Source organism: Lissotriton vulgaris, chromosome 7 (genome assembly GCF_964263255.1).
Source record: "Lissotriton vulgaris chromosome 7, aLisVul1.2, whole genome shotgun sequence".
Taxonomy (NCBI): domain Eukaryota; kingdom Metazoa; phylum Chordata; class Amphibia; order Caudata; family Salamandridae; genus Lissotriton; species Lissotriton vulgaris.
Genome location: NC_141695.1, coordinates 1,665,720,874 through 1,665,745,326, shown reverse-complemented (window position 1 = coordinate 1,665,745,326; position 24,453 = coordinate 1,665,720,874). Strand labels below are relative to the sequence as shown.

General features: G+C 44.2%; 1 protein-coding gene across 7 annotated transcripts in view; it reads right to left on the bottom strand.

Moving 5' to 3' along the window:
- NOL4L (nucleolar protein 4 like) overlaps positions 1-24,453 on the bottom strand; it is a 414,548-nt gene that overhangs the window by 32,179 nt on the left and 357,916 nt on the right. For 3 of the 7 annotated variants that reach the window (XM_086932662.1, XM_086932667.1, XM_086932666.1), the window contains 4 exons: positions 22,478-22,749; positions 20,812-20,997; positions 20,538-20,729; positions 13,672-13,794 (listed from right to left, as the gene is read on the bottom strand). In XM_086932662.1, the coding sequence (XP_086788788.1) occupies positions 13,672-13,794; positions 20,538-20,729; positions 20,812-20,997; positions 22,478-22,749 (773 nt within the window). Of the gene's footprint in view, positions 1-13,671; positions 13,795-20,266; positions 20,396-20,537; positions 20,730-20,811; positions 20,998-22,477; positions 22,750-24,453 lie in introns of all 7 variants that reach the window. The other 4 variants (XM_086932663.1, XM_086932664.1, XM_086932661.1 and 1 more) reach the window with 2 other exon arrangements.

Below are 24,453 nucleotides of genomic sequence, written 5' to 3'. Positions count from 1 at the left end.
CCCTTCTCACGACCTTAGCTAATGGCGCTTCCTCCTCCTATTTGAAAATCTCGTTAAACATGACTTATCTAAATTAAACTACAACAAACTTACCAAGAAGAACATCACACAAAAGGATCCAGACGCATTAAAAAGGATAGCCAACAACAAAGAGATTAAGTGTACAAAGGCTGATAAAGGAGGCGCACTAGTGATCATGAATACTAGCATGTATGATGAAAAACGTAACGATCACATAGCAGATAGAACCACTTACATGAAATTGGAAAACAATCCAACCCAACAGTTTGGCAGCATACTACAAAACATTGTAGAAAAAGCTTATGAAGCAGGTACAATTAAAGAAAAAAACAAAAAATTCCTGATCAAACAGAATCCTAGGAGCCCCATCCATATACATAGTTCCGAAGATTCATAAGAACACCATGGATCCACCACCGAGACCTATAGTATGAAATGAAAAATAGTCATGAGGGTCTAAAAATAAAATAAAATAAAATGAATAAATGTCCACGAGCCCGTGGGACAATTCCTTGATAAATATCTTTAACCAGCAGTGAAGACAATGAAAAGTTATATAAAAGACACAGCTGATTTTTTACTAAAATTACAAGAAGTGGATATCAACACGGAAAAAAAGCTACTACTGTGTACAGCAGACGTAAAGTCTCTTTACACCTCCATTCCGCATGAACAAGGCATTGAGTCTATGGAACAAGCAATATTGAGTCTGGACATAGACCATCCCATGCAAGTATTTCTTATGGAATTGGTATATTTCACTCTGTATCAAAGTTATTTCAAACTCAAAGATGACTGGTATCTCCAACTAGTAGGTACCTCAATTGGAAATTGAAACCATTATAGAAATGGGGTGGCCCATAAGTTATGGACCTGGGTTAATGTAATTATAAACAAACAGTGATCCAAAACCTATAAATTATAGAATTAGATCAAATCAAGAGTAGTATAAATATTCAAAACAAGAGCAACAATAATTAGTCTGCTTTCCGTAACTCAAAGACTGTATCTTTGAAAATAACCTTACACCACGGTTTAAGAAAATATATTCCTGTTTAATTTTCTGTATTCATTTTTTATATTATTTTTAGAGGGGAGCCGCTGTATTGGTAGCACCGGGAGGCTCGGGTGTTAGACGAATTTCCGTATAGAAGAACGGATTCCTATAATCGAGTAGGAGCGCTCTCCACAGGAAAACGATTGGACATGCGGAAGCACTGTGAGGCTCGGATGTATACGCTGATATTACCAATACAGCGGCTCCCCTCTAATTGAATTGGAGTACCATTGCCATTACTTACCTGGAAATCAGTATATTTTAAACCAGTGTGCATTGAATTCCGAAGTAGAAGTCCGCAAACTACCGACTTGGGGGCATTGATTTTCCAGCAATAAGGCATCGTCCTTTGTGTCACATATGAAATAACGCTGCCCTGACATGGATCAAGATATGAATTAAAGGAATCCTGTGGGGATGTGGTAACTTTGGATCACCAGACATCAATTTCTCTAACACGAAGGGGTTATTTATTATCCCCTGGTTGCCTCGTTTTCTTGCTGTTTGTCCTGATGAAGACTCGCAATCCCCAGGTCCAAATTTCCGGTCGGGAATACGTCGAGTCGAAACGTCGACATTTTCAATATATATACCTAGGACCATTGTTTTTCCAATATTGTAGACAGTGCAGGACTGAGGACATTTATGTTTATGTACTACAATGTTGTTGATCACGAACATATGAACTACGTTGTTGGCCAGGTGTTCAATACGGTGAATTTTGGAATTTGTGTTCAGTATTGATTGTAAAAATTATGAAAAGCATTTCTTAATCACTTCTGTGTAATTTCTTTTCTTCTTTTCACTTGCTCTCAATTTTCGGATCACACCTTTTCCCTTTGCACGCTCCCGTCTTGGGGCAACCTATGTGTTTTTTATTGACAAAAATAATATAAACAAGCATTAGAAATGCAATAGGTCTCGCAGCATTAGAGTTAGTGCTTTTAGAATTGTTTATGGGTTTTTTTGTAAATCTTTAGCATGAGGTTGAGGGTGAGTGAGGGTGAGGGGTTGAGGGTGGGTGAGGGGTTGAGGGTGAGTGAGGTGAGGGGTTGAGGGTGAGTGAGGGTGAGGGGTTGAGGGTGGGTGAGGGTGAGTGAGGATGAGTGAGAGTGAGGGTGAGTGAGGGTGAGGGTGAGTGAGGTTGAGGGTGAGTGAGGGTGAGTGGTTGAGGGTGAGTGAGGGTGAGGCCGAGGTGTTGAGGGTGAGGGTGAGTGAGGGTGAGTGAGGGGTTGAGGGTGAGGGGTTGAGGGTGGGTGAGGGGTTGAGGGTGAGTGAGGGTGAGGGGTTGAGGGTGAGTGAGGGTGAGGGTGAGTGAGGGTGAGTGAGGGTGAGTGAGGGTGAGGGTGAGTGAGGGTGAGTGAGGGTGAGTGAGGGTGGGTGAGTGTGAGGGGTTGAGGGTGAGTGAGGGGTTGAGGGTGAGGGTGAGTGAGGGTGAGTGAGGGGTTGAGGGTGAGTGAGGGGTTGAGGGTGAGTGAGGGTGAGTGAGGGGTTGAGGGTGAGTGAGGGTGAGGGGTTGAGGGTGAGTGAGGGTGAGGGGTTGAGGGTGGGTGAGGGGTTGAGAGTGGGTGAGGGGTTGAGGGTGAGTGAGGGTGAGGGTGAGTGAGGGGGAGTGAGGGGTTGAGGGTGAGGGTGAGTGAGGGTGAGGGTGAGTGAGGGGTTGAGGGTGAGTGAGGGTGAGTGAGGGGTTGAGGGTGAGTGAGGGTGAGTGAGGGGTTGAGGGTGAGTGAGGGTGAGGGGTTGAGGGTGGGTGAGGAGTTGAGGGTGAGTGAGGGGTTGAGGGTGAGTGAGGGGTTGAGGGTGAGTGAGGGGTTGAGGGTGGGTGAGGGGTTGAGGGTGGGTGAGGGTGAGGGGTTGAGGGTGAGTGAGGGTGAGGGTGAGTGAGGGTGAGTGAGGGGTTGAGGGTGAGGGTGAGTGAGGGTGAGTGAGGGTGAGTGAGGGTGAGTGAGGGGTTGAGGGTGAGTGAGGGTGAGTGAGGGGTTGAGGGTGAGTGAGGGTGAGGGGTTGAGGGTGGGTGAGGGGTTGGGGGTGAGTGAGGGTGAGTGAGGGGTTGAGGGTGAGTGAGGGTGAGGGGTTGAGGGTGAGTGAGGGTGAGGGGTTGAGGGTGGGTGAGGGGTTGAGGGTGGGTGAGGGGTTGAGGGTGAGTGAGGGTGAGGGTGAGTGAGGGTGAGTGAGGGGTTGAGGGTGAGGGTGAGTGAGGGTGAGTGAGGGGTTGAGGGTGAGTGAGGGGTTGAGGGTGAGTGAGGGTGAGTGAGGGGTTGAGGGTGAGTGAGGGTGAGGGGTTGAGGGTGGGTGAGGGGTTGGGGGTGAGTGAGGGTGAGTGAGGGGTTGAGGGTGAGTGAGGGTGAGGGGTTGAGGGTGAGTGAGGGTGAGGGGTTGAGGGTGGGTGAGGGGTTGAGGGTGGGTGAGGGGTTGAGGGTGAGTGAGGGTGAGGGTGAGTGAGGGTGAGTGAGGGGTTGAGGGTGAGGGTGAGTGAGGGTGAGTGAGGGGTTGAGGGTGAGTGAGGGGTTGAGGGTGAGTGAGGGTGAGTGAGGGGTTGAGGGTGAGTGAGGGTGAGGGGTTGAGGGTGGGTGAGGAGTTGAGGGTGAGTGAGGGTGAGTGAGGGGTTGAGGGTGAGTGAGGGTGAGTGAGGGGTTGAGGGTGAGTGAGGGGTTGAGGGTGAGTGAGGGTGAGGGGTTGAGGGTGGGTGAGGGGTTGAGGGTGGGTGAGGGTGAGGGGTTGAGGGTGAGTGAGGGTGAGTGAGGGTGAGTGAGGGGTTGAGGGTGAGGGTGAGTGAGGGTGAGGGTGAGTGAGGGTGAGTGAGGGTGAGTGAGGGGTTGAGGGTGAGTGAGGGTGAGTGAGGGGTTGAGGGTGAGTGAGGGTGAGTGAGGGGTTGAGGGTGAGTGAGGGTGAGTGAGGGGTTGAGGGTGAGTGAGGGTGAGGGGTTGAGGGTGGGTGAGGGGTTGAGGGTGGGTGAGGGTGAGGGGTTGAGGGTGAGTGAGTGTGAGTGAGTGTGAGTGAGGGTGAGTGAGGGGTTGAGGGTGAGGGTGAGTGAGGGGTTGAGGGTGAGTGAGGGGTTGAGGGTGAGTGAGGGTGAGTGAGGGGTTGAGGGTGAGTGAGGTTGAGGGTGGGTGAGGGGTTGAGGGTGGGTGAGGGTGAGGGGTTGAGGGTGAGTGAGGGTGAGGGTGAGTGAGGGTGAGTGAGGGGTTGAGGGTGAGGGTGAGTGAGGGTGAGTGAGGGTGAGTGAGGGTGAGTGAGGGTGAGTGAGGGTGAGTGAGGGTGAGTGAGGGTGAGTGAGGGTGAGTGAGGGGTTGAGGGTGAGTGAGGGTGAGTGAGGGGTTGAGGGTGAGTGAGGGTGAGGGGTTGAGGGTGGGTGAGGGGTTGAGGGTAAAATTACGTTTCATTGGTCACTGATTCTTATAATTCTTATGTGGCAACTCCTGGAGAACATCAGCCAATGGTGCATTTGAATATAAGCGTTAGTAGAAAAAAAATGGTGGAAATGGTTCTACAGTCTATCTTACATCAGCGTGCATTTGGGACTGGAAGCACATTAAGCTGACCTGTGTTTGGCACTCCTGTTACCACGGTTACTCTCTGGTGAGAACAGTGACCCAAACCTTGTAATGAGGGAATAAAAGGTGTAAAAACATTGCTTTTTCCTCGATTGTTAAATTTAGGTGAAATAACACTTTGAGCACACAGCGCAAATATAATGCGCATCTGTATAATTTGTCACCCACTTGAGCGCTAAATGATCCAGCAAATTTATGGGTTTTGGCACCGTACAGGAAACGGAGTTCATTTGTATTGCAAAAGCAGTTCCAACACAGATGATTTGAATGGAAACAAAAAAGCCACACACACCTTTTTCTCTCAGCAGTGTACTAAGGCACCTCTGTGTTATTCTTGTGTGTTGCACAAGTTACTTCTTACATCCTCGTTGTTAAGGGCATTAACAGGCAAAATGCGGTAACTGTGGTAGCGTAAATAGGAATAAAATGGGAAAAAATATTCTGGTGTGTTTACGGAGCGGCTCCAAATGCTTAAACTGAAAAGGAAATTCAAGCACACCGTGTTAATTATCTCAATAAGGGCGTTGATTTAGTTATGAGACAATTCCTGGCACAGTGGGTTTAAATTCACCCAAGGGCGGGATTCGGTACAATGCTCGCCATGCCTTCTTGTGAAAGAGGAAAAACTCAGCAGTTATAAGTAAGAACATTAACTAATTGCACGGAGAAACAAGCGCTGGCAAAGTTCCTTGCCGAAAACGTGCAGGAGCAGTGTACTAAGGCACCTCTGTGTTATTCTTGTGTGTTGCACAAGTTACTTCTTACATCCTCGTTGTTAAGGGCATTAACAGGCAAAATGCGGTAACTGTGGTAGCGTAAATAGGAATAAAATGGGAAAAAATATTCTGGTGTGTTTACGGAGCGGCTCCAAATGCTTAAACTGAAAAGGAAATTCAAGCACACCGTGTTAATTATCTCAATAAGGGCGTTGATTTAGTTATGAGACAATTCCTGGCACAGTGGGTTTAAATTCACCCAAGGGCGGGATTCGGTACAATGCTCGCCATGCCTTCTTGTGAAAGAGGAAAAACTCAGCAGTTATAAGTAAGAACATTAATTAATTGCACGGAGAAACAAGCGCTGGCAAAGTTCCTTGCCGAAAACGTGCAGGCGAGGTGCGACACGGCAGGACGGAAGGAAGAGAGGGGAGGGGGAGGAGAAATGCGACACGGCGGGAGGGGGCGGGCAGGGGAGGGGGCGGAGAGGGGAGAGGTGCGACACGACGGAAGGAAGAGAGGGGAGGGGGAGGAGAAATGCGACACGGCGGGAGGGGGCGGAGGGGTAAACAAAGACGGACGTGCACGCGCCCGTGACTTTTAAGGTCAATGCGCATGCGCATAAGCTTAATGCGCATGCGCATTGACCTTAAAACTCACGGGCACTGCAAGGAATCGCCACGATTCCTTGCAGTGCAGATAAAGTGTGGATAACTCGCAATAGTCTCGCTTTGCTCGATGCGCATGCGCATCGACAACAGGCGAGACCTAAAAATGAATACAGAAAATTAAACAGGAATATATTTTCTTAAACCGTGGTGTAAGGTTATTTTCAAAGATACAGTCTTTGAGTTACGGAAAGCAGACTAATTATTGGTGCTCTTGTTTTGAATATTTATACTACTCTTGATTTGATCTAATTCTATAATTTATAGGTTTTGGATCACTGTTTGTTTATAATTCAATTGGAAATTGTGCGCGCCTGTCTGCGCAAATCTTTTTATGAAACAGTACGAGGAGCACATTCTCGCTAAACCAGAATGGAGTGACAACATCAAATTATTTGTCCGATACATTGATGACATTTTCATCATTTGGAAAAACACCAGAGAAAAACTATTAGATGCTCTTACAACACTCAACCAAATTGATCAACGAATACAGTTTACGTGGGAAATACAGGAAGATAAAATCACGTTCTTGGATGTGGAAATTAGCCTGGATCATATGCAATTGCAAAAGATGTTTATAGAAAATCTACAGATAGGAACAACACGTTACATTTCATGAGCTTCCACCAGATGTCATTAAAACAGCATCTTCCAGTATCTCAGATGATCAGAGCAAAAAGAATAACATCGGATCCCAACAAAGCAACCAAAAGGATTGAAGAAATGGGAGTCAGATTCTTGGAAAGCGGGTATCCACACCATATTATTGAGAAAGCTAAACAAAAAACACACTATTTTAACAGAACAGATCTATTAAGACCAACTGTCAAATCGACCAACACAAGGACAGTAATTGTCTCGAAATTCTCTAACTTAAGTGCCGATCACAAAAAAATTATCAACAAGCATTGGCCGATTTTGGGAATGGAACCCGATTTTAAAGCATTGTTCACCACCGCTCCGCTGTTTGCCTACACCAGAAGCAAAAACATAGGAGAAATTCTTAAAACACTGAGTATTCAGAACATCACAACAAAGGGAACCAGACCATGTACCAATTGCAACAACATTATACCAGGCAAAAGTTTAACACATCCCATGAAGGGCTACAATATCAAGCTCACCGTGTGTTCTGACCGGGTTTTTGTTCTATTTTTGAGAGAAGGTGACTTTAGCCTACTATCATTCTAATAGAGGGATTAGAGCCTTAGATTTGGCCTATTTACAAGATGCTTGACATAATTCCCTATTCTTTTCTCAATTCTAGGGCCTATAAGCTTATGTTAGGGGATAGATTCCTTAGTATTGGTATTATTTTGTTCTTTTGTAAGGTTACTAGCATATTCCTGATAGAGTTATTCATCTTTATGCTTACTTCGGGCCTTGTAGGTCTCGAATGGGAGAGACTCCATCTTTCTTTCTGCCTCGGCTGCTTGAGATACTTTTAGGTCAAATGTGATGTTTTAGTTATAAAGTGTTGTTTGCTTGGAGAGAACCGGCTCGGGCTGGCCCTTTTCGAAAGACTGTATTTTTCTTTGTGTTGGAAGACGCAACATCAGGCCGGCCGGCTGAGAACGTGTCCTTGGCACGGGGTGGTACAAGAATTTTTGTGGGCGGCAGGTTACTGGCTGGAAATTTCCATGCATGAACAAGGTTCTATATTAGCGAAAGTACAGAGAGGAGGAGAGTTCATTCAGTCAGTTAGTAGACGGCAGCTAGTCGTTAGCATTCTTGTAGTTAATCAACTTGAAGCAGACAGTCGCCATTTTGAAGTCCGAAAAGACCGAAGGCTGATAATCTCTCAGAAAGATTGAATTTACTTTAGTTGGAGCAGCTGGTGAGCTTTGATACTGAGATCAGAGCATGCAGAGTGAAGAAGTTAGTGGAGTGAACGAATACTAGAGCAGCAGTAACTGATTTATAAGATCGAAGTTGGAAGGTGAAAATAGTTCGTGATCGAGAGGAGAGAGGAGTAGTGCAGAACGGCGAGAGTGAAACAGACGAAATAGAGAACAAGAGGGAGGTTCCAGTGACTTGGAGGGGAGCAGAGGAGACAGAGCATAGCGGTGCAGATGTGTATCCGTGACTGCAGGGGTGATCCTAAGATGAGCCAAGGCACAGACGAGAAGAGAACCCAGATGACAACTGAGTCCAGACTTCGTACTCATAAGGAGACGTCGACCCTTTCTTATTAGCGTGCACACACATATATACTAATTCTTTTCTTTACTTTTATGTTATATTGCAGTATTATATTGTTGTTATAATTTGCTATTGTGTAATAAAGGGACCCCAGTTCTTAGTGAACCATTGTGCAACTGTTATTATTATGCCAAGATTACCCTTTCTTCTAGTCAGATGCTGTTATGTGGACGGATGCGTTTCCCGTCCGGGTAAGTGGTAACTGAGCAAGGGAGCAGGGAGCGCCTAAATCAGAGAATAACCTTTGCATACTGTAATTTGGCCATTCTTGTGTGAGAGGATTGAACTGTCTATCTATCACATAGCGTATCATATTATACATGAGACATTCCCAGTAGGTATTAGGTATATAGAGAAACTTCCCAACAGAGAGAGAGTTGAAGGTATCAATAGGACAGTAATCGCCGTTGTGGAGCGGCGTTATTGAGAGCACCGGGGGGATACGGTGTGTATCGTCACCTGATTGTGACGGAAGTGTGAGCACTGGGAGGATACGGTGTGTATACCTACAGGATTGTGGCTTGACAGAGAGAGAGAGCACCGGGAGGATACGGTGTGTATACCCACAGGATTGTGGCTTGTGTGAACACTGATTGTGGTCAGTGTGTAATGGTAAGTAATCAGAACTGCCCCCTTCACTATGAGGAGGAGGGTAGCGTAGTCTGGGCCTGAGTTGCCGCGAGACTATAAGGTATGAGTGTGGTGTAGAATATGGAATTCCGTAGCAATCAGTGATTGTTTCTAGTAATCCCTATGGATTTGGTGGTGTTTTTGATGATCTAAGCTTGTATATTGCTAATTCCCCATCCCCAGGTAGGTACCCAGGTACCGAGGTAAGTAGGTCCTGAGGAGGGAGATGGTTACGTTACGGCCGGGTTGGTGGTGTCTTGGTGAGCTGACTCTATCCGGTCGTTACACCGTGTCAGCAACATGCGATACATCTAATGCTACTTAAGCCCTTGCGGCAAAGTGTACGTGGGGAAGACTGAACGAAAAATTAAGGTGCGCATAAATGAGCACAAATCAAATATAAGAACCTGCAACATGAAATCCGCAATAGCAACGCATTTCATGGAAGAGCACCACAATATTTCACAACATAAATTTATGGTTAAGTTATTAAAAAAAATAGAAGGAAGGGACAATAATAAATTCCTCCTACGTCGTGAAAATTTTTGGATAAGCAAACTGAACTCAGCGAAACCCCATGGGTTAAACGATCGTATTGAACTGGCATGTTACCTCTGATTCAATGTGTATATATATACTGCCAATGTGGTGACATGTTTTGCATCAACGTTATGATTATGGGTATAGGTTACTGTTTGAGTCACCTTGCCCATCACATGATAGACAGAGCCTGTTGACCCAGCCATCACTCAGGACACATGCATTCTAATTTTTTGAAGCACGAAATTATTCGCCCCACATTTACATATTCATTTTATTTTTAGACCCTCATGACTATTTTTCATTTCATTTTAATGTCCATCTAGCCATTTACTCTCAGCTTTTTATTTTAGCTTTCTACTTTTGCACCTAGATTCAGCATTCTTAATATGAGCTTCCATTATTACCGCAAGCTCATAGTCTGTAATCCATTTCCTATGACTTACGCCGAGGATTTCCCGGCACGTGTCACGGACTCGTCCAATACGTACAAACACCGTATGTCGCATACGGAAGTGCCGACGCATTTCGGCAAAACGTTGCCACACAGCCAAAATACGCCGCCTCTACCGCAACTTAACTCAGTAAGTTAACGGGACAACACCGACCATATGACAGTAATTTTCTCATGAATACGGCCCGCAAGTATAATCTTTTATCTTATTTACAGATTCACTGCGATTAGTCGCGCATAGCTCTATGTAAGTTGGCTTGTTTTTTCGTTTACTCGTTTTTCTTTTATCGCGTTTTCGTGACACCAACACTTACTCACCAACCCATACTGAGTGGCACAAGGGCACACGGAAAACGCATGTTTTCACTATAAACAGCTATTATACGTCATGTGATACTGTTATGGAGCAATGTAGACACTTTTGTTAAATGTGTGCTATTGTTTTCATTTTGTAGAGATGCTCCCGGAAGAAGGGCAGTATGCCCGAAATGCATAGGAGCTATCTGAGCTCATGATGTAACATAAACAGACTTAAGTGAGACGAAATTATATGAATTTCAATCACAGCATTTGTGAAAATTGGAGAAATAAAACATTTGATTTAATCCAACATATAAGCCACGGAGTCCTTCTTTACAGGAACCTCAAAGTGTGCCCAAGGGGATGTGACCAAGTTTTTTTGTAAACACATTGATTATTCAGCTCCCTCCTCCATACCTACAATAGGAGGAGAATGAATGCCAGTAGCTAGGGAAGTGTCCAGTTCACCGGCCTCCAAGTCCTCACACCAGTCCATGGTGGGGTATAGGGGCTGGTATTTTTTAGGGTCCAAAGACCCCACTCAACTAGGGTTCAGGCTCTGGCCGGAAGGAATGGCTCCAGTCGGTGCCAAAGTTGGCATCAGATGATACCCCTCTGGCTCTGTGTCACAGTCTGGAATTAGAATGGGGATGGTACCGCTGGAGGGCACCAGCAATGCTGGGAGCGTCGGCATGGGGACCGGTGCTAGGGAAGGTCTAGGTGGTTTGACCAGTACCGGTCCGGATAAATCTGTGGATCAAAGGGACCCAACTGGTGCCTGGAGCAGACCCGCTGGGAGAGAACCTGTTCGCGCCCCTTCCTAACCCAGGGGGCCCGAAGGCGCACCTGCGGAGATGGGCCACCAACATATGAGCTGCATGGCCTCATAATACTCTCAAAGTTAGGTGGGGGTCGCACTGGTTCCAAGAAACTCAAGGAGGCGTGGTGCTGACCCAGGCACAGGCTCAACCATGGAGCCAGGCCTTGAAAGACAACGCTCTCTTGTCTCATCTCAGAATGTGGCAGGTGGGGTGAAGTCGGAGACCTCTTTGGCTTCCTATTCTTCTTTTTTTGTGTGGGACTTACCTGAACGCCAAAACGACTTTGAGTGTGAGAACGATCTTGGGCTCTGCGACCGATTCTGGGACCTTCCTCTCGACCGGGATCAAGACTGTTGTGGCATCTAGGGGCAAGAAGCTTGAGGGACTGCTCCCTCAAGACCTTAGGGCGCATGGTGCAGCAATCGGCGCAGGCCTTCGTGACGTATTTCCGCTCCAGGCACCAGAGGCTAACAAGGTGCAGGTCCTTCCCTGGCATCTGTAAATGAAAGGAGGCGGAGGGCTTGAAACCAGCCTTCCTAGTGGACATCCCTGCCACACCAGGAGATTTCTCAAAAAAAGACTTCAACAAATGTCAAAAAAAGGTCTGGCAAAAATTGACTGGGGGTAGCTCTCTCCGGATCTGCACTTACTGACATGGAAAGAAAAATACTGACGTCAGTGCACTGGTGTGGCACCTATATAGGCACAACACACGTCAATTCTGGTGCGGATAACTCTGACGACGCCACGCGGAGCTGAACAATGCCACCTAACGGAGAGCAATGGTAACTGATTTCAGATCCAGTCTGATGGCTAGAGATAATTCTGTGGTAAGGAATCTGTGGCTAGATGTCTCTATCAGATTAAATCTGTAGTGCTCTGTAGATCTATTCAGATTGGCACATTCAACAGTGCCCTGTGTTACTCGCATATTAGATGCTCGATTTGCATAATAATTCCACTACTTTTGCCTACACCTACACTAGAAGTTGCCTGGCAAAGCTTATTCTTACTTCATAATGTATTATTTTCTCCAGGTCACATCAGAAGTACCACTCACCAATGTTGGTAATGCCTAGTCAGATGTCAAAAGACAAGTACCATTTACTAAAAGAGAGCTTAATTTACACCTAATAACATCAGATGTACACCTCTATCAACAACATCAGCACACATGCCTACATCATGAGTACCACACATCCCACAACAACAACAGTGCATACAACTACATCCCAAGTGACACGTTCTACAACAACAGCACATCCCAAGACAGCAGTGCTCACTTCTATATCAGAGGTACCACTTCACCCTAATTTACAGCAGCTCTCACTCCTACATGAGAAGATGTATGACTCATACCTTAACAAAAACATAGCTCACCCCTATATCAGAAGTATTACTTGTATTGTAACAATAGCAGTGCCCACAACTATATCGGAAATACCACCTACTTTATGTTAGTCCTCATTTCTACTTCATAAGTCCCACTCACTTCATAACGAGAGCAGTGCTCATACCTACATCAGAAATATCAATTGTCCCATAACAAGACCAATGCTTACACCTACATCCAAGAACAGTAGTGCTCACTTGTACATTAGAAACTCTGCTCATGTGTTATCAGCTCTTACTGCAAATTCAAAACCAAAAGTACCAACTGCACCATCATAACAGTGAATGCTGTTATTCCCATATCTTCAAATACAGCTTGTACCACCAAATCTTTCATTAGATAGCAAGGCATACACCTACCCCCAAATAAGATGTCTCACTCTCCTCATAACAATACCAAGGTGAATTTTTCCTTTAGAAGTACCTGTTGGTTTAATATTACAAGTGCTGCTCTCCCCATAATAGCGTCGGTTACTCCTACATCACACGTCCCACTTGTGTAGTTAGCCGTGCTTACTTCTACTCGAACTTCAGAAGTATCATTCTTTCTACAATTATAGCAAGTCTTATACCTGCATAGTAAGTAACAGGACAGGGGTGCTTACTGATACTCTCCCATCGCTAGTAATGTTCACGCAGAAAAGCAACAGCTTTCATTTCTACTTCCTGATTAGAAAGGGTTCTTATCCCATCCATAACAGTGCTAAGTTGTTATGTTCAGTTCAAAGGATACCACTACTTCCCCCCTTCCTCTTACTCCAGGATTAACAAACAGCATACAACATAACAGTCTAGATGTCAATTCATCAAAATTACAGGGGTAGAAAAAAGAAGTGGCATTACATACCGTATGACACCCAGATACCACATGGATGACCACCTAAGTCACCACTAACCCTTAACTGCCAGGTAATTGCTGATGATTGTACATGGGAAGGAAAAGGAGTGGCAACTACATAAACTAAACAGGCCTTTAAAAAGCCTGCTCATTTTCGGTTCCTCTTTCTACCTTTAATACCCAAGACCTGGGGTAGTAACAGTTAAAGACAGGGAAATCAAAAGGGAAGCCAAGGTTAGGAGGTGCTCCACAACCCCCCGCCAGGCTACTCTTAGCTGATGCCTACATTTAATAGCCTTAGCAGCCTCAGTATTCACTCCTTTACAGATAGTAGTGTTCCTCTCAACCTTTAAACTCCCAGCCCTTAAAGAGCAGAGTCTCGTATTTCTCCCTGGTGAGGATGCCATTTCACATTTATCTCCTATTGCCCTTCCAACAGTTGAAATATCATTGAAAGAAATAGGGTGCCCTTTACCTGTGAGCTTTGATATATTTCCAGCCTCATTCGTTTTGCTGCTTTTCGGGTCTCGCTTTCACAGGCTGCAGCGAGAATATTCTCAGCCATGGCAGATGTCAGGTGAGGGGGTGTCGGCCTTGCCTGTGGAGAAAGTTCAGAGAATCTCAAAGGTAGAAATCTTATGAGAAGCTAATGTTTCAGTGGGAAATTCAGATTTAGATTGAACTTTCATATTGTGCTCTCTTACAAAAAGATTGCTTGAGAACAGTTATAAGGAAAAGAGGATCATTTTCTTTAAATTATGATCCTTTATCCACTTTGAAACTCACAATGCACAATTGTGGACTTAAACTAGAGACTACTGGGACAAAACACAAACATTTGGGTTTCTTATCTCGATCACAAAAGAGATTAGGATGGGTGAAAGAGGGCAATAATAGGTAATTCGTCATCAGCAATGATGTTCCAGCATAGGGTTCACTGAAAGCTCCCTTGCTAGAATATTCCTGTCACCAGCTAAAATGTTTGTTAACACTTGCTTCCTCAATTCAAGCCCTCATGGCATCCCTTAACTGAGATCTGCCCACAAATTAATCTTTGGTTTCCTCTTCCATGTGAATAAGAATGGAAAACGCCTTATCGTTGTGGGAAAAGTTGATTGGAATGTGATTGTGAATAAGTAGAGGGTATTTGAACACTGAACACCTCAAGTCAAGTCAATAGCTCTTTATTCGGCCAATATAGACCATAAAAGCACATGTGAACACTCAAATATGACACCTTATTCTTCTTGTTCGTCAGTTGGTGGTAAGATGGAAAGGAAAGGGCCTACTTGTAAAAGTGTTCAAGAATTACAGCCAGATATTGTTTACCAGTCGAATTTCTAAAAAGTGATGCTTGCAGAAGCATGACCTAACCACTATTTAATCGCTTTTCAATTTTTTGCCAAAGGACAGTTTGCTTAATAACATCAAAGTGTGATGTATTTATGCCTACGATCTCACATCCAGAAATATGTGGGCACCTCTCAAATAAAATCTTGCAGACCAAAGGCAGGGGTGTAGGCACACGGATCCTCGGGGAGCATGAGTCAGCGTACAAAGGTGCATATGCTTTAGTTGCTATTGAGGCTATATGCTTGATTCACTGTGGATCTTGAGGCTGGATGCAGTGAGTGGGGGTTGAGGTGATCCCTTACCTGGGACGCAGAGTTCATTCCCATTTTCGGATTGCTTAGGAACGCTTAATCTGATTTCTGAACTGGTTTGATGTTGATGTAATTTGTTGACAGATTCATTGGCATTAGAGTCTGTTGGTTACCCGTGGATGGTGGAGGTGCAGACCTTATGCCCCACTTCTTCTTCGACTATGCGCCTCTAGAGGTTGAAGGGCGACCCTCAGGGCCGCTTTGGGAACTCAACTATGCTGCATAAACGGCCCTGTAACAAAAACAGCCCCCAGGGGCCTAAAACCGGCCCCCACCCTTGCAGCGCACCAGGGGATTGCCCGGTGCCCGCAACGGCCAGTCCGGCCCTGGCGACCCTACTATGACCGGAAGTCTGTCTTTTCACAGCAGGAGCAGAGGGCCTCTTACTGATTGTCACACAGGATTCTGAGGTAGCCCCACAATCTGAATGTTGATGCGGATGGTTCCAATCTGCCCTTTTTAGATTTCAAAGCACTTTTGTCGAACAATTCACCAGCCTTCCCTCTCTTTCCTTTAGAGTTTTGGTACTAAAGGTCGCACATATGCTGTAATCTTTTGGGTTATGGTCAGATTTATGCAGACAAAAAATACATGTTGTGTAAGGGTCCTCAATATATACCTTTTTGGCCCCACGAGTAGCACATGGCTTAAAAGGAGTCCTTAAATGTGAGGATTCAGCCTTTTTTCCAGTAATTAAAATGAACAGTGTACCTCAGCACCTTGTACTTCAAGGGACGAACATGATCTGCTCACATGAAATGAAGAGATCAGCTTGTGTATTTAGATGAAGAGTAGCCTAGCAGAGTTCAGAGAATTCTAATGTTGCATGATACCAGAAGGTAACACATCTGGCGTTTGGAGCCTCTGAGAAGGGCTGGAACGAGGTGGGTGACTAAGTGGGCTCTATGGCTGTTTACTCATATGTTTTCAATGTCAACTGCTGTACTGAAAAACTGCTATGTTAAAACTGACTACCAAACGTTAGCACCTGGATGCTGGGAATAATTCAAGCATTTGAAGCTATGAAAGATCCATTGCTGCAGAGCTTTTTTCGTCCAGTTTCCTTAATGAGTATTTATAATAGAATGGTCTAGATGGTAACACAGCATCACCAAGAAACAGAAACCTCCCTTTGTGGCCAGGTGAGCTACTTAAACTGAACTGATATCTGGCAGGATAACAGCATCTCCCAGTTTAAATATAATAGTTTATTACATCAGTCAAGTCAAACACGTATTCCAGAAACCCTCTGGCGATAGTGGTTTATTACTGTTCTCTGAAGTTTTTCTACTCACTGTAAGTGACTTTGTGGTAGTAGTTATTTGGACTAAGAGGTCAAACTGTTTCTCATGGCACTCAACAATCCTTAGAATCTTTCTAAGGACCTTTTTATGAGGAACCCCTTCATTTTTTATTGCTCGTAATTACAAGTTTTGTAGTAATTACCATACCCCTTGCTTAGCTTGGTGACTTTTGGCAGGTGAAACTTCAGTAATTTACCGGCGGAAATGCACAGTAAATACCGGTTCCTGTGAATTCTGCCATTACTGGTGCAGTAGTTGCAAAATTATTAGGGTTCATGCCAAGTTGGCCTTTTTGATTCAGGCTAAAACTTCAGCTGCAGAAGTATTTCAGTTGGATACCTGATTCAGGAGCTGTGGAAACAGATGCCTGCCTCCCTGCAGAACTGGGGGAGCCATGTGAATTATGCATTCAGAATGACTGCCAGGATGGTAGTTCAAGTCAGATGTACGGTGGTGAAATTATTTTTAAGCACCCTATGGGGGTCAACATATGTAGGGTAGCTTGATGTTCTGGAATTTTCTGTGGATCCACAGGCACTCTTACCTCACTACCTGACAATACTGATGAAGTTGTCAGGTGAAACACATCTGTTGGCACAGCAGGATATTCTGCAGCCGATTGCTTGGAGAATTCCAGGGCGAGATGGGGCAGAGGAGAGCTTTTAGGAAAAGACTCCCACACTCCTCAAATAGTCTTGGGCACCAAGAATGAAGATCTGTTGTTCAAACAGCTGTCAGGAAAGTTGGTAACACCATTGTGTATGGTGTCATATGGGAGAGCTTGGATGTGAGTGTGCTGTATATGTTAGGCAGTTCTTTTTCCCAAGGTGGGGTGAAATTTGTGATATAAAGGAGGACAAAAAGCATTCCAGGTTGGTATCTTATCTGGCTATTCCTGTGCAACCCAAGCTTTACAAGGTGTGATGCCTCAAAGAGTATGAAAGGTGATCTAAGGATCTGACACCCACAGGAAGGAGAGAGTTACTCACTGCAATGAAGCCGCCTCATGAGGCAGTGGCCTTACCCACTTGGCAAGGTGTGTTTAGTGGAGAATAAAAGAGGTTGGCTGTAAAAGTTTGGATGCATAAGGTTTGGGTTCCAGATAAGTATATTTTGAATGCAGATGATGGGCCAAGAGACATAGGTGCTTATTTACAAGGAATTGGAGTAGGGCAGTGCCACAAGTCATTTTGATGTGCTGGCCTAAGGCAATTCAAAGGGCCGGGAATGCACCTTATTTACAGGATACAGTGTATTCCTGTCCATTCAGCCAGCACCGGTGGACAATTAGCAGCATGTGCCACGCTAGCATCCTTGCACCATGGTGCAAGGGCGTCTGTGTTGTTGGCATGATTGTTTTTTGTGCAGGAAGGGGCATCTTCCTGCACAAAAACAGCACATATGGAAAGAGGAAAAAACAAGGAGAAATAATATTGTTTGTTCTCTGTACGCCACCCCTGGCGAGGCGCACGGTTTTAACACATTCCCGGATTTACGCCATTTTGTACAGCTGGGGTGTGTCACTCCCTATGGGTGCTGCATGGGAATACCCATTGGAACGCCCATGGTACGCCTCGCTGACGGAGTGTGAGGCAAAATAGCGACTTGTGCTGCGTTGTCTCACTCCATATCTAAAAGGCCATGAAAAGACACAATCTTTAAAGAACTAGATTTCAAACCAACAAAAGGGGTTGCCGTGAATGTGATAAACAAGCTTTCAAAAGCATAATAGGAGATTCTGCATCGTGTATGAAATAGAGATATTCTAAACAATATGGAACTCCTGGCATGGAGCATTGTAGTGGATAAGGGACCCTTATTGACAGTTTGTGTTTTGGTGCAGCTTGCTTGTGTTTACTACAGGTTCAAGGGAACTGTTATTTTTTTAAAGAAATGAGTTGATTTGTCTTTGCTGCTGCTGATTGGTAAAGATTTGAGAACATAATGCTCGCCTCCACGTCTTTCATAGAATCCAGACTTTCTTTAACCCCTTCCATGCTGGTGACGAACCCCAGCCGTCATGCACTACGGTGCTCGTGTGCTGATGACGGCTGGGGTTCGTCATGCCCCGCCCGTGTCCGTCTGGCGGCCGCACACGGGAAAAATCGCGGCCGCACGGAAGGGGTTAACACTGTCCAGAACATCTCAATTATGAGTTTCTTGGAGAAGTAGGTACTATTTATTGTACCCGATAAAACTCAACTTCTTGGGGTTTGGAATTTATTTGGTGCAATAAACAGCACATATTCTGAGGTTTGGGGAAATCTCAGGTGGAGTTTGGTACTTACCACACCAAAATATGCTACGGTACATAGCATACTGTTTTCCCCCATTATTTCTTCCTGGAGGGTTCATCTGCCGAAATTTAACGAAATCTAATGATGGTTTAGGAATTTAACACATCCAATAATTACTGAGTGTGACAAATACTACACTTGGAATGCAGACCCCTGCGCAGGTCAGATAACACTGATAAACTCATCATCAGTGTCCAAGTCCCTAGCTGAGTTAGGGCTCCTTTTACTGATAAAGACCCACTTGATAACAAAGATGTCTGTGGCACTGGACATCTTTTTAATAATTAGGATATTTTTTAACATTGCAACTACTGACGAGTTGCACTACGTCGATGGTTGAGCTGTTGATAGTGTGGTGGTGTTATTCAATGATGCAAATGAGACTTAAGCGATGATTACACCTTAGCCATGACAGGAGTGGAGGCAATGGAGATGGAGGGAGAGAAACTGTTAAGAGGAGAAGCACTGAAAGACAAAGGTGGGCATTTTGTTACTGGTGGCAAGAAGTGGAAAGTCAGTTGTCATATGTATTTCTGTACATTTCTACATTTATTTATAATGCGCTAAATCCCTTCAGTTTGTGAGGTCTGAATATCAAAAAGAAGGAGTATTTGATGATATGTGAGAAGAAAAGAACAGTCAGGTGCGCAACCTTTTTGCAAAGGTCCTCAGATTGCTTTCAGTTCTGAGTGCAAGTAGGAGTAGGTCACAGGCTATGGCATCCTTAAATTGAAAATGTTTTCCTGTAAAATAACTCAAATTGAATTTGGACACCTTAAACTTAAATGATGATGCTCAATTGTTTCTGTGGCTAAACAGGAATTCCTAGTGAGACTTTCATGAATAAGGGAAATAACTATTAAACTGGTTGGTGGCATTAAACAGCAGTGACTGAAGTTGTATCAAGACTCCCTAGGTAAATCTACAGTTTTTTGCTCCTACCACCACTCTGGCAATAGAATATTGCAGCCTTGAAATTGAGTTATCAGCTTTGTGGAGTCCTCTGTCTGCAAGGCAGTAATCCAACTGAACACTGATAATTCCCGATGATAGTCAAGCAGGTTTGAACCAGGAAAGGCTTAGATTCTGCAGTGGGCTTAGATAGTAGCCAATCCAACAGATGACGTATACAACCTGGGGTTGCAGAGGCAACTTGGGACAAATGAGTTAGATGGGTCATTAAACGTTGAGAGGGCCTTATAGAGTTCCATGAACAACTCTGTGTCATCAGCATAACAGTGAAATTGTACTCTGAGGAGGTTACTTGGAGGTTTGATGAAACTTTTGAAAGATGAGATAAGTTCAGCAAACCACATTTTACTTTGACCACTTTCTCATGCTAATTTTAAGTCATGAACAAGTATGCCGAAGGCTGCACAAATGACAGCATTTTGATTTGTGTCAATGAAAGGCTTGACGTCTGTACAAAATGTGCCCTTTTGTGACAAGTGGCACTGCATCATAAAATGAAGTGAAAACTATTTCGGAGAGTGTAGGCCTTTAGGAATCAAATCTGTAGATGTGGCATCTCCTGAAAGTTCCGGTCAGGTGAGTCTGAGATAGGTGAAATAAAATTATTTTAGTAAAAACGTCCTCTGATCAAAAATCTTTTAATTCTTGTAATGTGTAAGGGCTAAAGTCTCAGAAAGTATGTGCAATTAAAGAATGCAACATGGCTGCTAGAGACAGTATGAGAATGTGGGATGCCAGGCACTCACTGGTTGTTTCAAAATACCTAAAGAGCACTCTCCAATCTCGGGAGATGAAAATACTATTTGGGTCTGAAAGTTCAATCAGAATCTTACCATGCAGTTGAAGCTCCTCTTCGTGCGTAGGTAGGTGTGTTGCGTTATGTGCGTGTCTGGAGGACCGATGAGAAGTTTAACATCTCGATGCTGTTCTTCTTCCTGGGGAGATGGAAATGTTGTGTGTGTCTGAAGGTTCAATGATGAGAAATGGGTGGTGTAAGTCTGTGTGTCCGGAATTTGGGGAGGGTCTTGCCATCTCTACGCTAGTCTCTTTGGGGAGGTGGGAGGTGGGAGTGTTGCATATGGACACAGTTAGTGAACATCTTACCATCTCCATGCCACTCTTCTTCATACGCCGGCAGGATTTGAGGTAAGTGCGAATTCGTTTCCGTGCTCGTTCTTGGAACTCGGGGAACTGGCGGCTGCATGACTCAATTATAGCTTGGATCTTCTCCTTTGGTTGTTTAGATATTGGGACCATGCGATCCAAATTCTCATCCACAAAGAGCCGCACAAACATCTGAAATCAAAGATCCAAGCTAAGCATTTGCATCTTAAAAGTTTAAAATAATGGAAGAGCTTAATTTTGTCAGGTTTCTTACATTGAAGGCCTTGAGGCGCTCAGGGTCTAGTCCCTCGGTATCGTTGATTTTATCATTATCGTCATGGTCATCATGGTCATCATCATCATCATCAACAAGGGGAACTCTGCCCATAGTCAGGTCCTCTGGACAACCGCTCATCTCCGTCTTAATGGAGTCATAACTACCCGAGCTGTAAGGAGGCGACTGGAGAACCACAGAAAGGGAAAGGCCAAGAACAGAAGACGAGGAAAAATATGTAAATGTTGGATGTGTGAGGCACAGAGTAAATAGAAGGAGCTGGAACAAATGTTTTATATATTGCTTTCACAAAATTATTTCCGTTCAGTGTCTGAGACTGCCACGCAGCTTCTTCCATTGTCTAAACTGTTGCTCAGTTTCCTCAAATGTATTGGCTACCAGTGGATATTTTCCAATACCATTTATCCGCCAGGCCTTTTGCTCCACTCTTTCCTAAAGCCATCACTTAATTCCTCATAATTCCACCTGCTGCTATAGCACCTATCAAATGGCTTGCAAAAAACCTTGTAACTAACCGATGCATATACTATGCTAACCTGCTTCCAAACTTCAGGCTCCTCTAAATCCTTACGGCCCTGATGGTGCTGGAGTTATACTGAACCACTTCCCTACAACCAGAGTACAGCCTAATTCTTTTTAACACTATGCTGTCTGTCACTTCCTTGCGGTACCCAGGCTTTGACACAACTAATTCCCAAAGTATAGGTTGAAACCCAACTCCATCATGTGTAAGAACCGCTGTTAAACACCATCCAGTGGTCAACCTACAGCTCAAGTATTTTCCCATGATGAACGCAATGTTGAATGTTTTTTTTAGTGCTTTGAATAAATCGATCTTCTTTCCAAGAGCTACATTACAGTTCAGCCCCTACTAGTTTCTTATTCATCTGCTATTGAAAACTCCATCCTTATGTTGAGGTAAATGCTATACTAGATCCCAGTACTGAAACATGCTTCAGGGAATAGTTACACTCAGCTTTAACACTATAAGGATCTGATTTAGGAGATGAGTGATAATATAAAATCTATGGATTCCCATAAAATTTGATAAATATGCCACTGCTAGAGTTCCTGCAGCTATGTTGTAGTGTGAAGGTGGTAATAATGACAGTGGTAATTCTACTGGTGGCAAACTACATCAGTGACACATTGACTGCATCAAACAGGAACTGTTCCATTAAACATTACTGCAAATATCTAAACAAGGTCCTTAATAATAAAGGTACGCTAATAGCATATGGGTACCTTTCTATAAACGAAACCACAGAAATACAAATAGAGATTCATGATTACCGTCAAAATGCCCTTCAAAGTTAAGGTACATTAGTCCTGATTGAGAATGAGGGCACCATATAGAGCGAGCCTGAATTGGCATATATAAAACTTAACAGAAGGGAGTGTTATTAGGTACGATTGCTTCCAGCAATCGGGTAAGCTACCATGCTTACTCCAGCTTTATTTACGCATTCCTGCTATTTCCAATAAATAAGCCAATCCTAAATACTGCAGTAGGACTGAGCTATCAATTATGGTGTTCAAATGTTTTAGCTTTTTAGAATCTTATTTAGACCCCCCCCCCCCCCACCCCTCCTTCCCGCCTCGTCCCATGATCACAGTGTGGCTCATCTCTCCTTCTTGACCATACCTCTGATGTCGCCTTCACAGCATATTTCACCCGGCTCCTAAGTACGTCCGCGCTACAGCTGTCAGACTGAAAAGAGGGCATCCCATGAGCATTTTGGAGTTTATCGCTGAGGTTGATAGGTTGGTCCTCGGACGAGGTTGTGAAATCCAGTGGGACAGCTGTTCCATTCCCATTCATCTCAGGGAAAGCACTATCTCCCTGAGTGCTGCTTGAGGTGGAGGGGTTTAATGTGGAAAATCCATTCCCACTGCAGCTCTCTGAGGAGGAATCATCTGAAATAAAGAAACAGTCACTTCAAACTAGGGATTCTTCTCACAAAAAGCACCATTAGCCATGCCCACTCCATCAAAGGCTGTGCAAACACACAAACACATGCATAGATGCATAACAACCTAAAGGGTTTCAAACTCACAAACTATTGCCATCCTAATGATTCACCACTGATTGTTCCCAAACAGAGGACACAAATCATACAAAAACCTTTTAGAGGATATATGGGTATAAAATAGACTTTCGAATTCCCTAACAGAGTTAGATTGGTTAAGCTATGGCCTACAACTAAGGTAAACCTAGAGTAAATATGTAAAACAATAAAGCAAAAAGCATTTTCATACATTAAATGTGAATTAACTGGTGATGTGTTAAGTAAATAAAATGGAAGAAATTGATATGCAAGTGAGGAATAAGTATGTGCACACATTCATCAATTTCAGGCCTTCTGTAGTCTCACCTAGTGCCCGGAAACAGCACGGGTGTAAAATGTATGACACTTGCCTGCCATGTTAGATCAGTATTACCATAGCCTTCCTGAATGCTTCTCTAAAGAGGACTTACTAGTGCCTGTAAGGCAACAGAGACCCAAGACTCAGGAACAGGACTGCCTGCATTACAGCTAAAATTATCTCTAATATGTGGGAGAACTATTTCCTTCTACTCAAAAAAGCCTTCAAAGAATTGCATAGGTGGAAAAATATATAAGGGGTTACATTCCCAGGTACGCTACAACAGCATTGCCGCCTTATTTCACACCGAAAAGCACCATATAGTAGGAAGAACCGTTTACTAGAATGAGCTGGTAGAACAAGGGAAAGAGACATCTCTTAAGCAGTGGAGTGGCATCCGGCAGCGAAATCTAGAATGCTCTCCTCTTGAAGTTGCCTGGTTCAAGTGAATCCCTGAGCCTGCCTCATGTTCCACCTTCTGCAACGCAAACCTAAATACATAAGACCATGAGGCCCATCAGTGTAATGAAGGTCCTTGCACGAAGTGGCCCTTGAACAAACCTCTTTAGAGTATGTATACTGTGGAAATCTTTCACGTGAAAGGAAAACCGGCCAAACAAAGTGTCCCGCAGTGTTTCCAAAATAAACCATTTCAAATTAAACTGCTCCATTTTGTTGCAATTCCCAGTGAAAGCAGCAGACCCACAGCAGCCTTGACATTTTAAAAGTAAGCATGCAAAGCCTGGTAGCCACAAAGGAGAATCCAGAAAACAAATACAATATACGCTAGTACATGATGAAAATGAGGCCCAAAATCTATTTTTTTAGCAATATACCTCCAATGTAAATATACAAAACCTCAAACATCTGCATGAATAGCCCTCACAGATTGTAACCACGGAAGCCAGCCATCAAAAGTCTTTACAAGCCAGAGATCTTACTAAAACAGAGAGCTCTTTCTACATCATGTTCTCACCTTCGTGTCCCTCCTCGATTAGATTTCCTCATTTGAAACAGGATCCACCAAAGGACATTCGTGGGAGACACCTAAAGTGCAGAAGAGTCCATGTACAGTGCAAACCCTCTAGTATTATTTTGCATGTCGACTGGCCTCTTTTTAGAAAATTATACATAGTTTCTTTATTAAACTCACAAACAATTGCTATTAGGCTCCTAATAGGGTCGGAAAGATTTTCCTTAAAAATATATGGTTTTGCTTCCTGCAAAGAAAGGACAGGTAATTTATTTATGTGG